Below are 21,004 nucleotides of genomic sequence, written 5' to 3' on the forward strand. Positions count from 1 at the left end.
GACTAGTAAAAAATATATGATCAATTGTTGGAGAGCTGTTATTAACCTTATTCGATATTTGTTCTACATGATGATGAAAAACTAATTAAAAATCTAATTATTCCAAAGATGTATGGTCTTGGCTGGTTCTTGATGGTGATGTAGACCCTGAATGGATTGAAAGCTTGAACTCTGTTTTGGATGATAACCGACTTCTGACATTGCCCTCTGGTTGGAGGATCCGTTTTGGCCCTAATGTCAATTTTCTTTTTGAAACACATGATCTAAGTCAAGCTTCTCCAGCTACAGTCTCACGAATGGGAGTCATTCTGTTAAGGTAACTATTACAATGCATAAAAACTCTAATTTGTGTGCATTCATTTCTTATTTTTATGGGTGTATTTATTTTATATAATTATTTCAAGATTAAATTCTTTTTTTTAGTAAAAGTATGACTAATAAGAAAAATTTTTCATTTTATTGAAATCTTTTTTTCATTCTCGGAAGTGCCACTAATATTACTTTTAATGGTTCTCTTGTAAATAAAATAGTTTCTGGCATCACTTGGTGGAAATTCTTCATATTGAACTTAAAATTAAATTTAAAACACTTCGCTTTTCCACATAAAAATTTTAAGTTCAATAGTTCTCTTTTAATCTAATATATTCATGCAACCATTTATTTTCTATTTATGTAGCATACTTTTAGTTTTGCTTTAAAATTGTCATTTATTATGCCTTATTTTATAAATTGTGTGGCTTAAAAAGTCAATTGGAGAAATGCAGTTTCAAGTTAATGCTTGTTATTATTCATTTACAGTGATGATGACGTGAACGTGAAGGGGATTGTTAAATCTTGGCTAAATAAAAATGATAATGGGCATATGAGGTTTCTTCCTCGATATATCGAGGATTATTTCTATAAAGGTACAAGCAATATTTTGGTGTTTTTTTACTGATCAGTTTTGTGCTATCACAATTTTCCTTGTTTTCAATACAGCAGTTTTAAATGTTATTAGATCTTAATCACTAATTATTATAAGCAATAAGAACTGATATCTGCATAGGCTTTCAAAATTTGGTTCTAAAACAATCTCCTAATGGAGCCATTTTAACAACTGTGTATCATATCAAATGGCTATATATTGTGAATGGTATGGTCTAATATCTCTTTTTTTATTGAATTTAGCAATTGAATGGGTGATGAGTACAGGAGAAATAGCTGTTGGACGAAGCATGCAAAGTGTGTCTCTTGTAATGAGTGGGCTCTCTCATTTGGATAGCGATATGAATTCCAAAGCTCACTTTGCCATTGCTTTAGTACATGGATTGGGATCTAATCTGTCCTTTTCCAGTCGGGAAGCATTTGCTAAGCAGGTTGGTATTTAAGCAGACAACCATGAGATAAGTATTACTAAATTCATTCAGTTTTAGATTTTCCTCTTCAACCGCTTTGGGGTTGACTTGAATTAATGCCTTTGCTAAAATACCTTCCTCCCCTTTCTTCCAAACATTAATTCTCTTCTCTCGCCAGCTTAAAGGCTTGCTCACCCAGCTAATTGTCTTGACCCAAAAAGTAACTGGGAATGGGCAGAGAGGTACTTTCACCCCTTCTAAGGGCCCACCCACTTGAAACCAATGATAAAAGAATAGTTTTCAGCGCAACAGCTTTCTATTCTCTTCCACAGTCCTTTTTCTATCTCAGTACAGTGAACTATCTAACCGTCCCAAGAAATTCGCCAAGGTGACATAAACAGTTAATAGTTGGTGCTTACTGTCCATTGAACTCACTGTGCCATTTCCTCTCATGTACCATTGGCAGAGAAAGCAGTTAGTTTCCCTTCTTAATTCTATACATCTTGACATGAAATATGTAATATATCCAAAATATCTTTTTTACTGATCAATGAAGAGATACTAAAAGGAAAAAAAGTGCTTGGCAGTGGGGACACTTGGAAGAAATTCAAAGGAGAATGCAGAGTATTTTGATTGATGATGAAATGCTGAAGACTGTGATAGGGCGGAGAATTGTAGACAAAAGAGGGAGGTAGAGGGAAAGAATGGGCATATTAGATGGAATGAAGGTATGATGAAATGAAGAAGGCTGTAGTGCATTGTCATGCTCTTGAGGCTTAGAAATATAGCAGTTGTCCGTGTTCATCAAAAACCTACCTTCAATGGTAGACTGCCATAATAATATTGAAAACATCTTGGCAATAATCAAATAAACTTGCTACCGTGGGATGAGGGCACATCCATTGTGAAGGGGGATTCAAGTTGACATTACATTTCTCTCAAAATACAGTTGGCAATAGGCACATATATTTCGTATAAATTTCAGAAGAATACCTGATGATTGGACTATAAGGATTTATGATCGCAAGGTGGTCCTGTCACCATTTGTTTTATATATTATTGATTTTATTTATATCTTCAGATGTAATGCATAAAATATCCTACGCTCTACCCAGAGAAATAAGGGGTTGCTCTAACTCTCTCTCTCTCTCTCCTTGGGAGAAGTCAATCATTAAACTTCAAGATACTGGACAGCATAGTACATATGAATGTACTTTACGCTTTCTGGCTTCACTTCGTGGAATTGTTTGATATCCATATTAAATGGGTTTGTAATTTTCCACAGACTTCATTTCACAGTACAACGCATTTCACCGACTTTGGGCATCATCAGGTGATGATGCTGCATGTTGGTAAAACGCGTTGTATGGTGAAATAAAGTCTGTGGAAAGTTACAAACTCAGTACATGCGGAGCCTCTTCCTCCTTTGCATTAAAGATCAATATAATCCCTTTTGCAAAGGAAAGGACAGAAGACGATTTCTTTGTTTGTTAGTGACCCTGGTAGATTGTAAACAGCTTATAAAATAGCCATTTATTCAGCCCTTATTTCTTGCTTCCAAGATGTTTATTTTTTGTCAGGATGCATGGCTGCATCATAGTTTGCATAGACATAATTGCAAAATGCATAATTTTGCATTTTTTTTAAATTCAGAACTAATCTGTAAACAGCCTTATTTTTTGGTCTTCAGATCAGATTTTTAATGAGACTGTAGCATTAAAGACATTTATAAATATCCAAGCCCTATTTGGGGGCAAACTCACCTAGATGGGAATTGAAGGCATAACCTCCTGGTTGGCAGGCAAGGGCATTATCCCTCCGCCACAATTTCCATTACATTCTAGTAAAAAATGTACTTCATCGTGCATCAACACTGCCAGTTTTGTATGAAGATGACATCACCAAAATCACTCTGATAAAAGACAATAGTGACATAAGGGAAACTAAAAATAAAAAGTAAATCATAGTGGTAGACATATATTTTCAGCCACTGTCATAAGTGACATTTTTTATGCTGCAGTATGCCAAAAAATTGTTTTGTAAAAAAATCAATGTGGTAACAGATGTGGCGATTTCTTCAGATTTTGTGTTGTACATAAGTTATGTTAAATTTTGAGGATAACCTGAAGTTATTAGCATTATGCTTGAAAATGATTATAGAATCATGTCATATGGCTATAACTATGGGTGAAAATTATGGGCAAAATACTGTTGTGATCAATTAAATAATTTTAAGTCCCTTTCTACTCTTTTCAGGTATTTGAATGGGCTGGTGAGAATCCATCAGCTCCTATGGACTATTCTAGTCTGTCATTGCATTGCTTCTACAACTCTGAAAGGGATTGCATTGATTTACATCACACAGAAAGGTGGGAAGCAGGGAAAAGGCTTCAAAGCCCTGGGAACATTTTGTCATCAGCTTCTTCCACTCCCTCTGCATTTTCTGCAGTCCTTCCTCTAATTTTGACAGCTGACGTCAAGGGTGCATTGGATCAAGTTGGACCTTGGCTCAAGTCGGACAGGAAAAATCCCTTTATACTTGTGGGACCTGCAGGATGTGGGAAAAGGTAAATTTGTGTGGCTTCGGTGAATGGGGTTCGAGGTTGTGGCCCAGGAGGGATGAAGTGTGAACCACAGTTGCCCCGTGAAAACTCAAACTGTCTCAGACTTAGACTGCTCTAGCTTAATATCCTTTTCGTGAAATCTATCAGTTCAAAGTTTATTATGAGAGGCATCTGGTTATCAACTCTCAAATATAGCTACTCATTGGTTACATTGATTCCATGAGAACATTTCTAATGTATACCTAATAAATGTGTGCATGAATATTTTGAGCCGAATGAATTTTGAGATTCAACATTATCCCCTTTACATTCTTGAAATTCTTATTCCCATAGCTACTCTTCTGTTAAAGTCATTTCAAAGTTTTCACTAAAATTAGCATAATTTCATTCTTGAAAGTATGCATTGGAGAAAAATGGCATTACCATATACCAAACTGAATAAAATTTAGAGAACATGTGTTACGAAAGGAAAGATTAAAGTCTGATACACCTATTTGTTCATGTAATTGTGTTTTTCCCAGGTATTCCTAATTTTCATGCTTTCATTATCATATATCACAACAATCATGCATTAAGCTAGATTCTCAATTGGTTGTTCAAATGAAAAATCCATCATGAAGGCATCATAAAAAACAGGGAAGTTAAGGTGGTTCTGAAGGAATCAAAGGACTATTTAAGGGGTTGTAATTTTACCCCATTTGTAAATGATAATAACAATAAAATAGTAATATAATGCATCATAAATATTTTCGCTATCTAAAAAATGTGACATCTGTTTAGTTTTAGGAGTAATAATTGCTATTGTTCAATAATTAAACTTCTCAAACATTGGTATGCATTTTGTTATGAACAGGTTGAATGTTTTATTTAAGAACTAATTTCCAAAGATTATAGGACTACTAGGATGATCAGTTTTTGTAGAAAATTAATATAGGTATTAATGATATACCAAAATGAACCAAACCACCAAATGTTTTGGATCAAATGGCAACATTATACCAAATTTGAACCAACTCTTGATAGAAAATAGTGGAGATTCTTCATATAACAATTGTTAAGAGCCCATGTTGTTATTCCCTAAGAAAATTACATGCTATATCTAGTTCTTTTTATTACTGATAGTGATTTTACAATCACTTATTAGGTTCATAATTCCATGAATTCAAATTATTAAAGCCATCTCTTCAAGTATTTTACATCACTTGTGTAATAATATCAGGAAGGTAAACTTTAATAATGATTTATCTTACATTTTTACAATTTTTGATGGTTTGCATGGTACATTGTCAAATTGTAATTAGCCATATGTTTTAACAGTTTTAATGTTTGATCTTGGCGCACTTATTTGATACCATGAACATAACATGTCATTGGCCTGAGTTCATATATTGTGTCATAGAATGAGTTTGAGAATTTTATATATTGGTGTGAAAAATTTTTACTGTTTTACTTTAATTTTAAATTTATTCATTCACATTTGAAAATGTCAAATGGTATGGTGAATGTTTCTGTATTATATTTGTCACCATATTAATGACACAAACATTCCTTAAGCCTGGGGTTGCGGTCACAATAGTACCTATTGAAAAGCTACATTGAAAACTTTTATTAATGTTTAAACAAACCATAGAACTAACTGAATGACACAAGCAAAATAGAAACATATGTCTGTTATATTTCAATCACTTACATCCTATCCATTGCTTGATATGTTTCGCAGTACTGCTATCTAGTGCCAAGCCTTACTCTTCTTGAATATCACTGCCTGATGATTGGTGATGACCAAAGATTAGATGCGCAAACATTGAAATAAAAAATTGATTTAATCAATTTGCCAACCTTTATTTTAATGTGGAAATGCAGATCTAAAACCAAAGGTGGATGACAGAATTTATTTTTCTGATTACCAGAATAATCCTTTTGGAAGCACATATCTAGGAAGTATTTTGTTAGAAAAGAGGTTTTAGAACCCTTTTTTATTTTCATCATATCATAGGAGTACTTATATTGTAATCATGTAATGTTGTTTGAGGATCATTCATATTGGGTCTAAACTTTGGCTCTCTATGTATGATGATGGGGTGAAAAGTTTCCATTGTGATAAAGAAAGACAAAGTTTTCATTTTGTGCTTCATCTTACAACATAATCTCCATCAAGACAATACATTTTTTGTAACAGTGTTCTAATGTAGTGATACCAGATTTATAGTCCAATTCATCAAGTCCCTCCAAATACTCATTTACAGCATCGATGACTTCCTCGTTGCTCTCAAAGGTTTTACTCCGAGCCATTTTTTGAGGTAGACAAACAGATGATAGTCGCTAAGGGGTAAATCTGGTGGATATGGTGGATGGGGGAAAAATTAAAAGATTTTAGCCATCTTAAAGACCGACGAATGAGCAGGTGCATTGTCATGGCGAAACATGATTTTTTTCTTCACTAAGTGAGGTTGTTTATTTTTCTCTTCTTCCTTTAAACATTGCAATTACTCTGCATAGTATTGACCTCCTAGTAATCTCAGCCATTTCACTCACTTTTGATCTATGGTCCTCTCACCATTTTATGAATTTTTTCAATCAATTTGGGAATTGTGACCTAAACGGGGCATCCAAAACCTTTAATTCAGAAACCCACTGTTTAACCATTGAATATGGTGGAGAAGTCTTTCAGTGTGGAATCCAGTTTCCCTTTAATTTGAAGTGGTGTTAGTCCTTTTAAATAGAAGTATTTGATGACCGCATGCTTTTCCAATTTTTCCATTTTCACTTAAGCAATCGAGGCATCTTGTTCAGTCGACTCTCAAATGCATGCCAAAAAAGCAATTGACCTTAACATCAATATACAAGCTAGTGCAATATAGTACCATGGAAACTAGACAAAAATTAGATCTGCTGGCACCATCTCTATTCACCCCACCCTCATACAAGTACATTTCCTTTGAGCCAATTAGTTGGTCATTGGAAGAATTTAGATCTCATATTTTTTCTTGCCGATGAACTTGGCTTTTGTCTTAATTAAAGTGTTACATTGACTGCTGTTATGAAGTACCTTCCACTGCTGTTGATCTCTGCTTGCAAAAAGTAATAACTTGACTTATAATAGTGAATAACTTAAGTAATATTTGACTTAAATATTGGTACAGAGTTCCACCACAATCAGTATTGGCTGTAGGATTGGCACCATACAAACTGGCAGCCAATAGTTCACATCCTCTTCATTTCAGTCATAATTGTGACCATTATAAATTATAGTACCTAAATATGATATTTGGACTTAAGAAAAGTTTGATTTTGATTAATTCAAATTTTATTCTCAGCTCTTTGCTCAGGCACTGTTTCAGCCAACTAAGGTCAACAGAAGTAGCAGTCATTCATTGTAGTGCTCAGATAACCCCACAACATGTTCTACAGAAATTGAACCATGTAAGTTCCTGCTTATAATTTTTTTATCATCATTATTGTAATACAATTTCCTAAGCAAATCCTTTCACTGTCCTCATGTAAACTGCATATGTAACACTATAAATTGATTCAGGGTTTTTTGCTCAAATACTTTAATCTCAAGCTTAAAAACAAGGTGGATTAATGTATAGGCACACTCAAAGACTGTAGTAGGTCACATAATAGCTAGGAAAATCAAAGGTAACTGTGTCAGAACCTGTCTTAGACAAAGTAATTGAGATGTTGTGAATGCAGTGTGCCTTTGCTTCATGATATTTATCCATTCCATACAACTTATTGTAAAGTCAAAATATTTTAAAATGAACTCGGAAATATATAGATTTCTTGGTTCAGTTCCTGTACTTCACTCTGGACAATGCATACATTTGGTTCTATAACCACTTGTGTTTATTATATTTTACAAAATTAGTAAAAAACTTAAAACCATAAGCACAGTAATTTACCCAAAGGTTGGTTTGGTAGGTGATGGTAGAGTTCACTTAGCTTTAAGCCTGATGGTATATGGAATTCATGCATCAGGGTAGGGGGGCCTGTTCCTTTCCCTGTAGGAGCGATGGTTACCCAGGAAGATCTGGTACCTTAAAAATCACAAAACTGCGCAGAGCTGAGGGTGCCCAGAGAGGCCGGGAATCAAACCTGGGCCCTTTGGTCAGTAGCCCTACCCCCATCCCTGGACTACCTGGACCATAAATTGTAGGGTAAAATAACTTTGCAATAATTGATATAATGCTTACTGCATTCTTATATAATGATGAAATAAAAATATTTTTACCCTTTATGACCAATTATGCAAGATAACTGGACCTTTATCTTGAAAAAGACCCAACAATCTGCCTACACAGCTAAGCATAACTAAACTCTTCTAAAATTTTCACAGTTATTACACATATTAGACCCTAGTGATTGTCAGGTTAGCTTCTGCAGTGGCTGTCTCACCTATCTACAAATCTCAAATGAGAAATGATTACCCAATTGGAAACCTGAATAAATCAGTTACCTGGAACTCTTACTACTTATTTAACTGTGACGAAAATACTAAATTTAAGCTATAAATGTATTTTTTATTACTGAGTTTAAAGCTTATTACCATACCCCTGAAACTCACCTAACCTCAGTAGTTGTCTGTTATCTTTCCCACTCTGGATAATTTGTTGCATTTTCATTAAAATGCAATTCATGATGTTTTCTTTAATTCTTAGAAGTCGCCTATATTTTGTTATTAAATTGAATTCTTAGAGCTCATATGGCTATTAATTCACTCTAGTCATCACTATGTAAGGCTAACTTGTGATATTTCAACATATATAGTCAAAGCATAAAGATTTGTATGATACACTTTTTCATTCCTTGACATTTGACGTTCCTTTTATCACGTACATACACCACCCACCTGTTATTTTTGCATTGTGATATCTGGGCAAATAAAAAATAATAATAATAATAATTGCTGTCAAAAATGAGGATGTATATCCTACATTGACTCTGTAGCTTATATTTATAAACTGATCTTTAAGCCTAATTCCTTTCTGAAAAATTTGATATGCTTGCTCTCTCATGCTTTGTTTTTAAGTTATGCAGGAGTTGATACAATTTCATACAATCATTGGACAATAATACTAAACCTAAAAAGCAGTGGAGAATGGCTCACTCTTCTCCCCATGAATGAAATAAATAATTGGCCCCTACTTAAATTAGGTAATATTACTTGTCCATATGGTAGACCCTGGCAACACGGCTCTGTGCTGTCAATGTTGTCTCTCATGCCACTGCAATCAAATTACTCACTGACTTGGATGAAATCAGCATGGATTGAAACAGTTTATTTATCCTTCTTCATTCGTTATTGCTCAAATTCCATTTCTTTGTTGCATGTGATGTTAAGTTCACAGCATGCTTCCTCTCCTCACTCCTTCTTCCCTATTCATCATTGGAAGTGGAGTTAATCAGAATATAATGGTGATAATAGCTAAATATTCTCTAGATGCTATAAAGATACATACATAGGACCTGTCAATAATTGTCACCATGCAAGATGGCTGAAGATAATTAGCAATAATCAACACACTATTAAGCAATAATAATCATTATTCAAGTCAACTGATGCTGAATAATTGAACAAATTACAGTAATATACAATTTAATTAGTCTTGGTTTAAGAATTCTTCAACTATGTAAAAGCAATTTCTAAAATATTGTTTCAACTCCATTTTAAAACTTAAGAGCAACTTTTCATCCTTCAGAGAGGTAAGTTATTTTATAAAATAACTTATAACTCATGTACTCTAGCCCATTACCTTATGATGAAAGTTTCTATGATCTTCCTGTATAATCCTCCCTGTATCCAATGTCATAGTTTTGTGCAATGTTCTTTATAATCAAATTTAATTTTGGATAAAATTTTAACTGAGGGAAAAATATTTCTCAGATGAGGTAAGGGAGGAAAATAATAGGCATGTTGAATGGAATGAAGAGAGTCAGAAAGTATGCAGAATTGGGAAAGGGATTATTGCACCTGATGATGACGCTTGAGCATTGAAACCGGTTGTACGCGAATAAAGGACAGTGGAAAGTTACTTTGTATTCTTAATTTTATTAAAGGGATTATTCTTGGGTGGTGTTTCATATTTTCATATGCTTGGTATGACTTAGAAATATAGCAGTGGTTGGTCAATGCATCCATCCAAAGTCTACCTATGATAGTGTTATACTATGTAAAATTGCTTAAATACTTATTATCAAGAGTGATTTTATGTCAAAAATGTTGTGTTACTTGAATTCAAGAGAACCTTTTTGCAAATAGTCTCTTTAAAATTGTGAGAATTTTTTATATTTTCTTATACATTAACATTGGTGATGTGGTAGTCCAGGAGTAGAGCATTGGACTCCTGACTAGAGGGCCCACATTTGATTCCCAGGTATGCCTCCTAGGGCACCCTCAGCCATACCCCAGCTGTGTGATTTTTTGGGTACCAGATCTTCCAGTGAAACCATAGTGGTGCAGGAAAATAAACTGACCCCGTTGCCTGATGTTTGAATTTCACATTCTGTTGGGCTTAGTATAGGGTGAACTTTACCATCACCTAGAAAACCTACCTTGAGGTTGATTACTGTGCTTATGGTTTTTTTTTAATCATTAACATTATAAAAATATGATAATGGAATGAAATGAGATATTTGAAATTTTAATATGATTTTATCATTAAACTACGTTTTATACCCATTAGGTGTGCATGGCCATTTCAAATCCCAGTGGAAGAGTTTATAGGCCTCGCGATACAGAAAACTTAATTCTCTACTTTAAAGATTTGCACATGGTGAAGCCTGATAAATGGGGCACAAGTATGCTCATTGCCTTCTTGCAGCAGGTGAGAATTCTTGTTGTTGCTCACTTTTCTCTTTGATTTCTGTCATCTAGAAAGTTTTACATACTGGTGTATACAAGCATGAATGTGATTTTTGTTTTTGTTCAGGTTATTTCATACAGTGGCTTTCATGATGGGAATTTGGAATGGATCGGACTGGATAAAGTGCAAATTGTTGCTACAATGAGTCTTAATTCAACTGAAGCTCAGAGGATTCCACTGTCTCCACGGTTCATGTCTCTGGTTAATATTTACAGCATGAGGTGAATAAACTATTACAACCTAAACTCAAAAGTAATTCCATCATTATTTAATATTTAGGTGTGCTTGTGTGTGAAATCTTTTATTCTCTCTTAGATATCCTGATAAAGAGCAGTTGTCAGCTATCTACAATACCTGCATGTCACATGTTATTGGAGATTGGCTTCCCAAGCATTCTAATTTGAAATCTTCTGGAAAGCTATCACTGATGGTGGAGTGCATTATAAGGGTGTACTTAGAGGTAATTTTAAACCTAAGGACCTTAAACTTGAAAGTAATGATGTTCTGTATTATCACTAATTTTCTTCATGATTTAAAATTATTATTAAATGCATCACAGATAATATTAATAAAACAGTGTTGGACCTGGAAAATATTTTAGCTTTTCAGCAGGTCCATGCATTCATTTAAACCTTTAAATATTGAGCACATATTGTGCAAAATAAATTATATACTTGGCATACCTACTGCTAAGGTATTAATGAATAGATCTTTTTGATAACAAAGACCGCTAATATCTCTTTATGATGAATACTATTTGCATGCGTGGGAGAAGTACTGTTACAGTTTTATGATTGAATTTTGTTCAACATATTTTATTCACAGTTAGATAAATATGTCTTAAATTAATTCCTTTGTTGTACATTTACATTAATTGTAGGTAAAAAATAATTTTTCGGCAGTAGATCAAAGCCATTATGTGTTTTCGCCAGTGGATATCACTCGCTGGTGTTTAGCATTAAGGAGGTACCAAATATCTGAAAAAGATTTGTCATCATCTATGGATCCAATTCTTGAGGTAATATCTCTTTCGGTATTTGTATGCATTTTGAATAACTAAACATTGAATTAAATTTAAATTTGTATTCAATTTAGTGTGGTAATACTTTTACTTAAATTCAGCAACACACCTTTACTTAATTTTATGATATTTATTAAACACCTTGATGAATCTTTACCTTACATTATTTAATTCAGGTGCTCATCTTTGAAGCATGCCGTATTTTTCGTGACAAGCTTGTGTCTAATGATGACAGAGCAAAATTTGATGATATTGTCATTGAAATAATGAAAGAAGATTGGAATAAGCCAAATTTATTGGACAACTTAAAAGGTTTTTATATATTATTTTATGGAAAGTAATATTATGCTAATTTAAAGTAATTGCAGGTGGCTTGGGGTTTTGCATATTTTTATGCGCTGGAGACTTTGATTTCAAAGTGAATGCTGACTCTGGCAAAATAATTTTTTGACATTTTCATTAAGATGCTGATTAGAATTGCTTGAAGTTGAACCGATATTTCTCCTGAGTGATTTTTTGTGATCCTTTGGATTCAATTCAGTTATTGCCTGGGCTCTGTGTTTACTATCCAATAGCATTTCTTCTCAGTCAGCGTAAGTCCTTCCCTCAGCAATCCCCATGATATTGCTTCTTTATACTTATCATGTTACTTTTGGCATTTGTTGATAATAAGCACAATATCAAGTGAGTCCACGTTGCCCTCTAGCCCAGCTTATGTTCATGACATTCTTTTAACCTTCTTTTTTGAAAATACTCTCCCAAAAAACCCATTGAAAGATGGTTGAAATAGTTTATTCCGAATGGTGTTATGAATGTGGTTATTTTATTGATTTTTTCTTCATAAGGTATTTGAAAATGCCCTCAATGGGAATTGATTTTACTCATCACCTTGGCTTTTCTAAGATGAGGCAAAATCTCATCCAATATTGGTAACTAGTATCATTAATGCTTTATGCATATGCTTAGCCTTGGGGAATCATTATATATTCTTATCATTTGATTTATCTTGGGTGCAGCGACCATCAGTGAACACCACTCAGTCAACTTGTCCACCAGAGAGATAACACCTTCCTTTTCCATTTAATCCTTCTCTAGTTATTCCTTGTCCCAGAGTTGAATGGACACTCTTTAAGATGTGGCCACCATTTTCCTCTGGGTGTAATCGATCAAACAATGATGGTAATGCCTTTACAGGTGTTTCGGAGCTAAGTGTTATAACACCAATCCAGTGTAATATTCCTCAATCCTGAATCACTGGTCTTCCAAGTTGGACCTCTATTATCCCAGGAGCTATATAATTTATTTTTACGCACACTCCTCCATCACTGTAGTGTGCATAAAAAACTCCCTTTGTGTGGGTTTCCTTCATACTCCAGTCAGCCACTTGCATGTAGGCATCAGTTTAACTCCTGGTAGCACAATTTCCATTATGATTGATTCTGACATCATAACTTCTGTATATCATTCCCTCTGTCTTAATTTGAAATTTATATAAATGCCTTTGACAGTAACTGTGATATACCATGTCACTAGATTAGTTTCTACTTGTGATGGTCATTTTGGTAATTTCCCATTTCCATCATACTTACAAGACTAGAACAGATTCAGAACAAAATACATTGGTTCCAGATGATCAATGAAAATACATGATAAAATTATCAGTTAGGTGATTAATTAACTTGAAAAAATTTGCCAAAAATCCTGTTTGACTTTTAGTTTCATTTGCTTATCTTTTCAATTAGAAAATAAAACTGTACGGTATTTCGTCATAACATCTAGTTCCTTTAAAAGCCCCAAAATTTCAGAGTTTAAGAGGACGCCTCGGTAGCTTAAGTGGCTAAAGCACTCGACCGGATATTGAGGGATCTGGGTTCGAGTCCCAGTCAAGGCGAATGATTTTTACGCTCTGAAATTGTTGCATTGAAATGCACATTAGCGGATGACTCCGTTAAAAGTTACTGTTGCGGCATCTCCCGCAGTTTCTTTGGAATTTTTCAGAAATATCTGTAAATAATTAAAAAAATTACATTCAACTTTGCATAAAAGTAAGAGAATAGTCTTGTAGGTGTCTATTTTATTTTCTAAGCTTGGATATATGTATTGATTGTATAAAACTCTCATGTTTTGGTTTTTTAAATGTATATTTTATCGGTTGTACTAATATTGATTGTTTATTCCCTCATATAGGGGTATTCTATATTACTGAAGGCCAAAGCACTAAGTCCTTTCCTAGGCAGAGCACAAGAGTAACATCAGTTGGTTTGCCTCTGAGCAAAATTCATTTTAATGACTGGTCAGAATTTGTGAAAAAAGCAATCTCTCAATATGGTAAGTTTTTATTATCCTTAGTAGCATGGCTTCGAATCCTCCTGGGGTTTCTGTGATATTGAAAAAGAAAGTTCTGCCTATCCTGTTAAAATTATAAATGTCAATGGAAAACCAATTGAATAGTCCTAAATATTTGCCCAAATCTGCTACAAATTAAGTTCAAAAAATTATAATGGCCTAATACTTAATGATATTTTAAGCAGCCAACCAAATGAATCCAAACAGCTGTGATGAGACATACCACAACTTCTATGGGATCTGCTATTATTTAATTTCAAATCTGGGCAACTTCCTGGCAAATGATGTGCAACATATTTGTGATATATCATGTGTCATATAAATTCCTGTTATATATATGAAGCAAAAAAGGTCAAAATCCAACATTGGATTTTCTCTTTCTCCCAGGAGTTACCGATATAGATTGGAAAAATGTAACAATCAACAAACTTTTCATGATTTGCAACATATTTATAAAATGTGAATTATAATTATATTAATTGATAATCTATACAAAATAATTATCACATTTTATTCAAGTGGAACAGATTTAAGGCATACCAGAAAAGTAATTCCCAGAAATAGTTATTTGCATTTGCCTATTGCTAAGACCTCACTCATTCCATACCAAACTACATATACTTTTTTCATGAAATATTTTATAGAAGCAAAAGCATGAATTGATATGAACATGATTATGATGTTTTTGTATTAAGTATCAATCAAATCATGCTTTAGTATGCCTATATGTACATTCAGGACATACTACCTATTAATACATCATGAATGAATCTCTTTATCACACCAGAGCGTGAGAGCCATTCACTTGACCTTCTCATGATTCCTGAGCTCATGGAGGGAGTAGCCAAAGCAGAAAGGGCTCTGACGACCCATGGTGGATCACTGCTTTTGGCTGGAAGGAGTGGCTTTGGTCGTAAGTCTGCAGTTAGGCTTGTTTCATCCAGACTAGGAGCAAGGCTCATTTTCCCTGGATCTGGCCAACGTCGCTTTTCTAAGGATCTCAAGCAGGTATGTTTTGGAGCATGTTTTTAGTTTTTTATTTCAAACTTGGATTAGTTTAGATAACTTCTTTCTTTCAAGGTATTTTTATGTAAAAAGGTAGGCTTTCTATAGTTCATAATGACAATTATCTTCTACATTTTGCGAGAACTTTCTTTTGCTAGCCCTACATTATTTCTTTCTTCATTTCTTTGTAACTTCTACTTTCTGTCTAAAAAGAATATTCCCTTCCTTTCTATACCCCACCCATCTAATATTCTTTCTTCTGTTACACCTTTAAACATCCAAAATCCATTCAATGTTCTCTCCATCCATTTCAACATTTCTTTCACCCTCTCCTTCTGCCGCCTTCAGAATTCTCTCGTAGCTACCTTTCTTCACTCACTGTAATAGCAATCAAAATGTCTATTGGAAAAATATATTATTTTGGCTGAATCATTTGTTATTTTTCAACATGATCTTATTTTAGATGAACCCACTTCCCAGCATTCCTCCAACTTTTTTAAGCAATCAAAAAAGTAGGATTTTGGAAGGTTCTCAAAATTAGTCATCTGTGTTTGCAATGACCTTCACCTTCAACATGAATAATTTTCCGCCGAGCCATTTTTCAAGTTTGGGAATAAAAATAAGTTACTTGGGGCCAAATTTGGTGAATTTGGTGGAAGTAATAATTCAGACTCTAATTCCATAGTCTTTGTGATTGAAACTGTGCATGTGTACACCTTTGCATTGCCTTGGTTGAGGATGTTTTTTCTTGATTTTTTTGCTCAACAACTGCAACAGCAACGCATAAATCTCTATGAATATCATTTGTTCTTTTTGCCAGTAATTAATTCACGTGATTCCATGAGCATCCCAAAAAACTGTAGCTATAACCTTGTCAGCTGATTTCACCATCTTTGCCTTCTTTGGAGCTGGATAACATTTAGAGACCCACTTCTTCAACTGTTCCTTTGTTCCTGTTGTTTAGTGGTATATCCTTGTTTCATTTACAGTTATTTATTGATGAAGAAACTCTTCAGGGTTGTGACAGAAAAGCACCAAACCATGACAGTTTAATGAATTCTGGACTCAGAAACATGAATTTGAGCTCTGATTGAAACATAAATTCAGATTGTGTCAATGTTAATGTTTCACTTTACATCAATGATTTCATGCAGGATGTCACTGGGAGCATATACATACACATGTGGTGAGATAAAACTTTGAATGAAACTGCATGAAACTTTGAAAATTCTAATTAAAGGTCCATGCCCCCCCCCCCCTCTACCCACTCTGCCAAAAGATTCCAATGGGTCATAAGGACCATGAGGTAGGGAAGGTGGGAGTTGTAATCATCCCCAGAAAAGGAATTAATAATAAAATTTATGATCTCAAGTATTCACTACCCTGTCAATACCTCCCTAAAACACCAACTGAAATGTTTCCAGTTGTATTCAAAGACCATGAGAGTCAGTAATTTTTTAAAAATCATTGTCCACCTAGAGTCCATGATTTTTGCACTACTACCATGATTAATATATACTGAATTAGGAGTGTTTTTATTGAATTGGATACTTGCTAGACTTCCCATTTTTTGGTCAGTTATCCCTTTCATTTTATTTGACAGGACAAGTTTTGCATTCTCCTTCACTGTCTTCCATTCTTTTCATGCTTATTGATATTTAGCAACACTATAGAATATGGCATCCTGTTGACTACACCCTTATGAAATAAATATGGGCAAATGTCAACTCTTAACTTTTTTTGGCCATGTCTAAAGATTGAAATGTGCTGTCTAAATGTTTCTAGTCTAAAAGTTGCTAGGTATTTAGCAGCATTTTTTTCAGGTTTTATTTCTAGTCTCTTCAAAAGTATTGCTATGCAAACTATTTACCTATGGACTGTGACTCATTTTCTGATGATGATATTTGGAGAACTTCAATTTTTATTATCAAGTCACATGTTTTAGTGGATAGTTATTGCCTAATTGGGCTAAGGCCTTTGTTTTAAATTGGTTAGCTCTTTATGATTTGCTGCTCTTTAAATTACAAAAAGATGGAACATTATGAAATATCTATAAAATGTATGTTTCAAACTCTATGCATGTAATGAGCAAATATTTTGTAGCAAAACTATAAAATTCACATGCATGAATTCCACATTCACATAATTTCGCCTGAATGCACCCTCCTGCTTTGAAGTTTAATATCTCAGAGAAATAGGAATAGATAACATTGTGCAATCATTTTTAGGGATCATTATCAACTTCTAAAATTGTATAACATCCCCTGTCAAATAAGGATAATGAAAATATAAAAATCAATTACCCATTTGTATCCATTTATTTGACTTGTTTGACTTGGATGCATGTTTCATCCTGAATTTTCACTTCATGATTCATTCAAATTATATAATCATAGACCATGCAGTTGGCTGGTATTGATGGGGAACAAGTGTACATTTTATTGGAAGACCACCATTTGGAGGATTCACTTGCTTTGGATATGATAAATAGCCTTCTCTCATCTGGTGAGGTAAGTTCATGCATTCATACCAGTTAGGTGTGTGGAAATTAAAATTGGACATTAGATTGTTGTTTTATTTATTGGTACTTCATATTTACATTTTCTCAGGTTCCTGGACTTTATACAGTGGAAGAATTTGAATCTATTATTTCTCCTCTAAAAGAGTTGGCTAACAATGATGACTACCCTGGATCTGTTCCATCTTACTTTACTGAGAGTATGTAATGATTACATGATAATACATGATGACACTTCTTATTTAGTCACCAAGGGCTCTAAGAAGAATTAGATTTTTATACAATTTGAAAACTAAATGGAGGTGACGCTTTTACCACTGGTATTATTAATATAGTAGTAGTATTTGAAAATGTGCAGCAGTAATTATCAAATGGCTTTATATGTGTGCACACTTTCTTTCCCAGTTCCTCCTGAATATTTGCATTTTCAGAGAGCCTCAATTTTATGGGTTTTAGGAAGGGTAGAGGTACACATAATACCACAGCAGTAATGATGTCACTAATAGAGAGGAGTATAGAATGCAAGCAAGATGTATTTGTCTGTTTCTTAGATTTTGATAAAGTGTTTTATAGAGTGAATTGGGTGGAATGAATGAATTTGTTGCAGAAAATAGGTGTAGATTGATGGGATAAGAGGCTAATCCACTACCTGTACATGTCCCAGACTGCTCAGGTGTGAGTGGGGGATGTAGAGTCAGGATGGGCAGTATTGCATAGAGGAGTAAGACAGGGGTGTCTATTATCACTTGTGACTATTTTAATATGTGAGTTTCTGGTGCAACTGGCCTCCCCAGGTTCCCAACTCTCCCTACTCCAGCAAACTCACAGGTTTGTAAGCATTATGAGATATTTATTATGCACGGCCTCTGACCACATAGTAACGGGAAGGGAGAAAAGGATTTGAATAGGGGTGTCGGACAGTAGGGTGGCAACCTTCCCATCCGTTTCATACTTTTTCATTGTTTTTAGTTTAACCCCCTTTCAATGAAAGCTTTGGGGAGTAATGTTGAGAAGTAATTTCACTTCCAAACTTTTATGAACATGCTTTCATTTCAAAATGCTCCAAATTTATTTTTTCCCTCATTAGCAAGAATTTTTTCATAAGCTCTTGAGTGGAAATATATACAAGCATGGAACTTTAACTCATTGCCACTCCTTGAGATTTTGAGCAGTAAATGAGGTGCAGAAAGAAAACTTGAGTGCCCTTGCCAAAATTCTGATAGCATTTCAAAATGAGGTGCTGCCCACTGAATGTACCATCTGATATTGGGGGATGCACTAGTGCGTCACCTGCAGTGAAAGCATTAATGACCAATGTTAATGACCTTTCAAATGTAATGAATTCCTACTTTCAACTGGAAAGAAGAAAACTGAAATGTCCACTATGTTCATGTTTTATGGCATTTGAAAATATTTATTCATAACTAGCATTTCTTCAATGTTGAATTAATATTTTCAGGGGTTAGAAGTAATCTACATGCTATTATAGTAATGGACATCACAGACCCTTCCTTTGTCACAAAATTAGAAAGCAATCCTGCTTTGGTGAGGCAGTGCTCCATGCAGTGGCTTGATAGCTGGAGTGACTTCAGCATGGCCTCCATCCCTCGAATGATGTGTGAAAGGTAGTGATTATTTTGGTCATGCTTCTTAAGTTTGTTTGTATTTTCTTGAACGCAGTATAAAATTATTCATCACTTAACTGATAACTGTAATTGTAGTTCTAGTTCTCATAAAGTGTATGTTTTCACTGTGAACATTGTGCCATTACTTGCATCTCCTATTTGTGCATGTTATATATTAGATAAGATCAGTCATATGTTTATTGTAATCGAGGGATAAGTATTATGTAAGCTGCTGGTTGAAGTTTGGCTAAATTAGCAAATCTTTAGAGTGATTACTTCTGATCTACTTAAATTATTATTGGTTCTTTGCCAGGTAATGTGAATGGGAAAGCTTGAGCAGTATGAAAACTATTGATCATACATGCTTCATTCTGTATTGTTTAATATTATAGTGCTCTATGTTACAAGCATATCAAGCCAGTAGCATTTTTTCCATTTGTTCAATTGAAAAAATTAATGGTTTTGGTCAGGCCAATTATGGCACTATCTCTTGGTCCATAGTCAAATGCATGTTTGACTCATGATTCCAGGAAATTGGTCAGATAAAAAGGTGCCAGGGGATCCAATCATGGCATTATACCAACTAGGGGTCACCAAAATTCAACTCTGATGCATTGATTCCCATGGAGAGATATAGATATTTTGTTATGATCATTCAATGCTACATAATGCTTAATCAAGACAATATTGCTGCTATTATTATTATCAATTCTAGGTAGTTTTATATAATGTAGAAGATTTGCTATGATAAAATTGTGACAAAAACCCATTATGGCTTTTTAAACTTTTGAATTATTGAATTTTCCTTTAATTGCTTTCTTCATTTCTACCATATAAATCTGAAACAGAATCAAGCTGTGACAGTTCACTTCTGTCCTTAATTTTTTAAGTATTTTATTATTGAATGGTGACATGATTTTATGAGATTGAAATCCTGAAAATGAGGAATATGGTTTAGAATTATAATCTAGGCTAATCATTTTGTAAATTCTAGGTGAAATTAATGTAATAAGTTGATTTTCTTTTTATATAAATACTTTTATTTTAGAAGCGCTGAAGAATTGGAGAATAAACTAGGTGAACTTCAGGAAATAGTTCCTTGGGAATTATTTGGTGCAATACATTCTTCTGCTCCCAAAGGTTTAACTACTCCATGGAGATATTTATCACTAATCAAAACATTTCAACATATTTTTGCTTTCAAGAAGGAAAACATTTCATCCAGGCAGGAGAGGCTCAAGGTAGGTATATTTCTGTACTGATTTATATTTATATGTAGAGAGCTTAGCTATAAAGTTTTATAAAATGGTCCTTTTCCTGTGGATCACATCTTTATATTCCATTGAAACTTGATATAATGGGTATTCACAATGCTTAAAAAATCACTATATGAAGCACCCATTATTACTGTTTTAATCATTAGTACTTCTTATTCCTCTTGACTTTCAGGACAGGGTCGCCGTCACTGTGTTTACTTTATGTGTTAGATATGGCACTTTACCAAGAAACTTAATAGTCATTAATCACACATTTTAATGACTGTATGGGGTTTTTATAGTATGCATTGTACGTAATTGATATTTTTTAAGTTAATCTTGGTGACTGCTCTGATCCTCAGTACAAATTGGCTACATGTGAAATCAACCTTATTGCCCTATTATACATTATGAATATAGTCTCACATACAGTTGCTTTCCCCTTTTTCGGGATGGTACTAAAGCTGAT

General features: G+C 34.0%; 1 protein-coding gene across 1 annotated transcript in view; it reads left to right on the forward strand.

Annotated features, from left to right (window-relative positions):
* btv (dynein cytoplasmic heavy chain beethoven) overlaps positions 1-21,004 on the forward strand; it is a 135,560-nt gene that overhangs the window by 70,782 nt on the left and 43,774 nt on the right. Inside the window, exons 38-53 of the mRNA XM_071596847.1 lie at positions 109-316; positions 799-905; positions 1,168-1,355; positions 3,591-3,901; positions 7,216-7,321; positions 10,585-10,725; positions 10,831-10,985; positions 11,080-11,224; positions 11,645-11,782; positions 11,962-12,097; positions 13,973-14,113; positions 14,919-15,139; positions 17,533-17,646; positions 17,746-17,854; positions 19,114-19,279; positions 20,328-20,520. Of these exons, the coding sequence (XP_071452948.1) occupies positions 109-316; positions 799-905; positions 1,168-1,355; positions 3,591-3,901; positions 7,216-7,321; positions 10,585-10,725; positions 10,831-10,985; positions 11,080-11,224; positions 11,645-11,782; positions 11,962-12,097; positions 13,973-14,113; positions 14,919-15,139; positions 17,533-17,646; positions 17,746-17,854; positions 19,114-19,279; positions 20,328-20,520 (2,579 nt within the window). The remainder of the gene's footprint in view (positions 1-108; positions 317-798; positions 906-1,167; positions 1,356-3,590; positions 3,902-7,215; positions 7,322-10,584; positions 10,726-10,830; positions 10,986-11,079; positions 11,225-11,644; positions 11,783-11,961; positions 12,098-13,972; positions 14,114-14,918; positions 15,140-17,532; positions 17,647-17,745; positions 17,855-19,113; positions 19,280-20,327; positions 20,521-21,004) is intronic.

Source organism: Hetaerina americana, unplaced genomic scaffold (assembly GCF_022747635.1).
Source record: "Hetaerina americana unplaced genomic scaffold, ioHetAmer1.1.p SCAF_8, whole genome shotgun sequence".
NCBI classification, from domain to species: domain Eukaryota; kingdom Metazoa; phylum Arthropoda; class Insecta; order Odonata; family Calopterygidae; genus Hetaerina; species Hetaerina americana.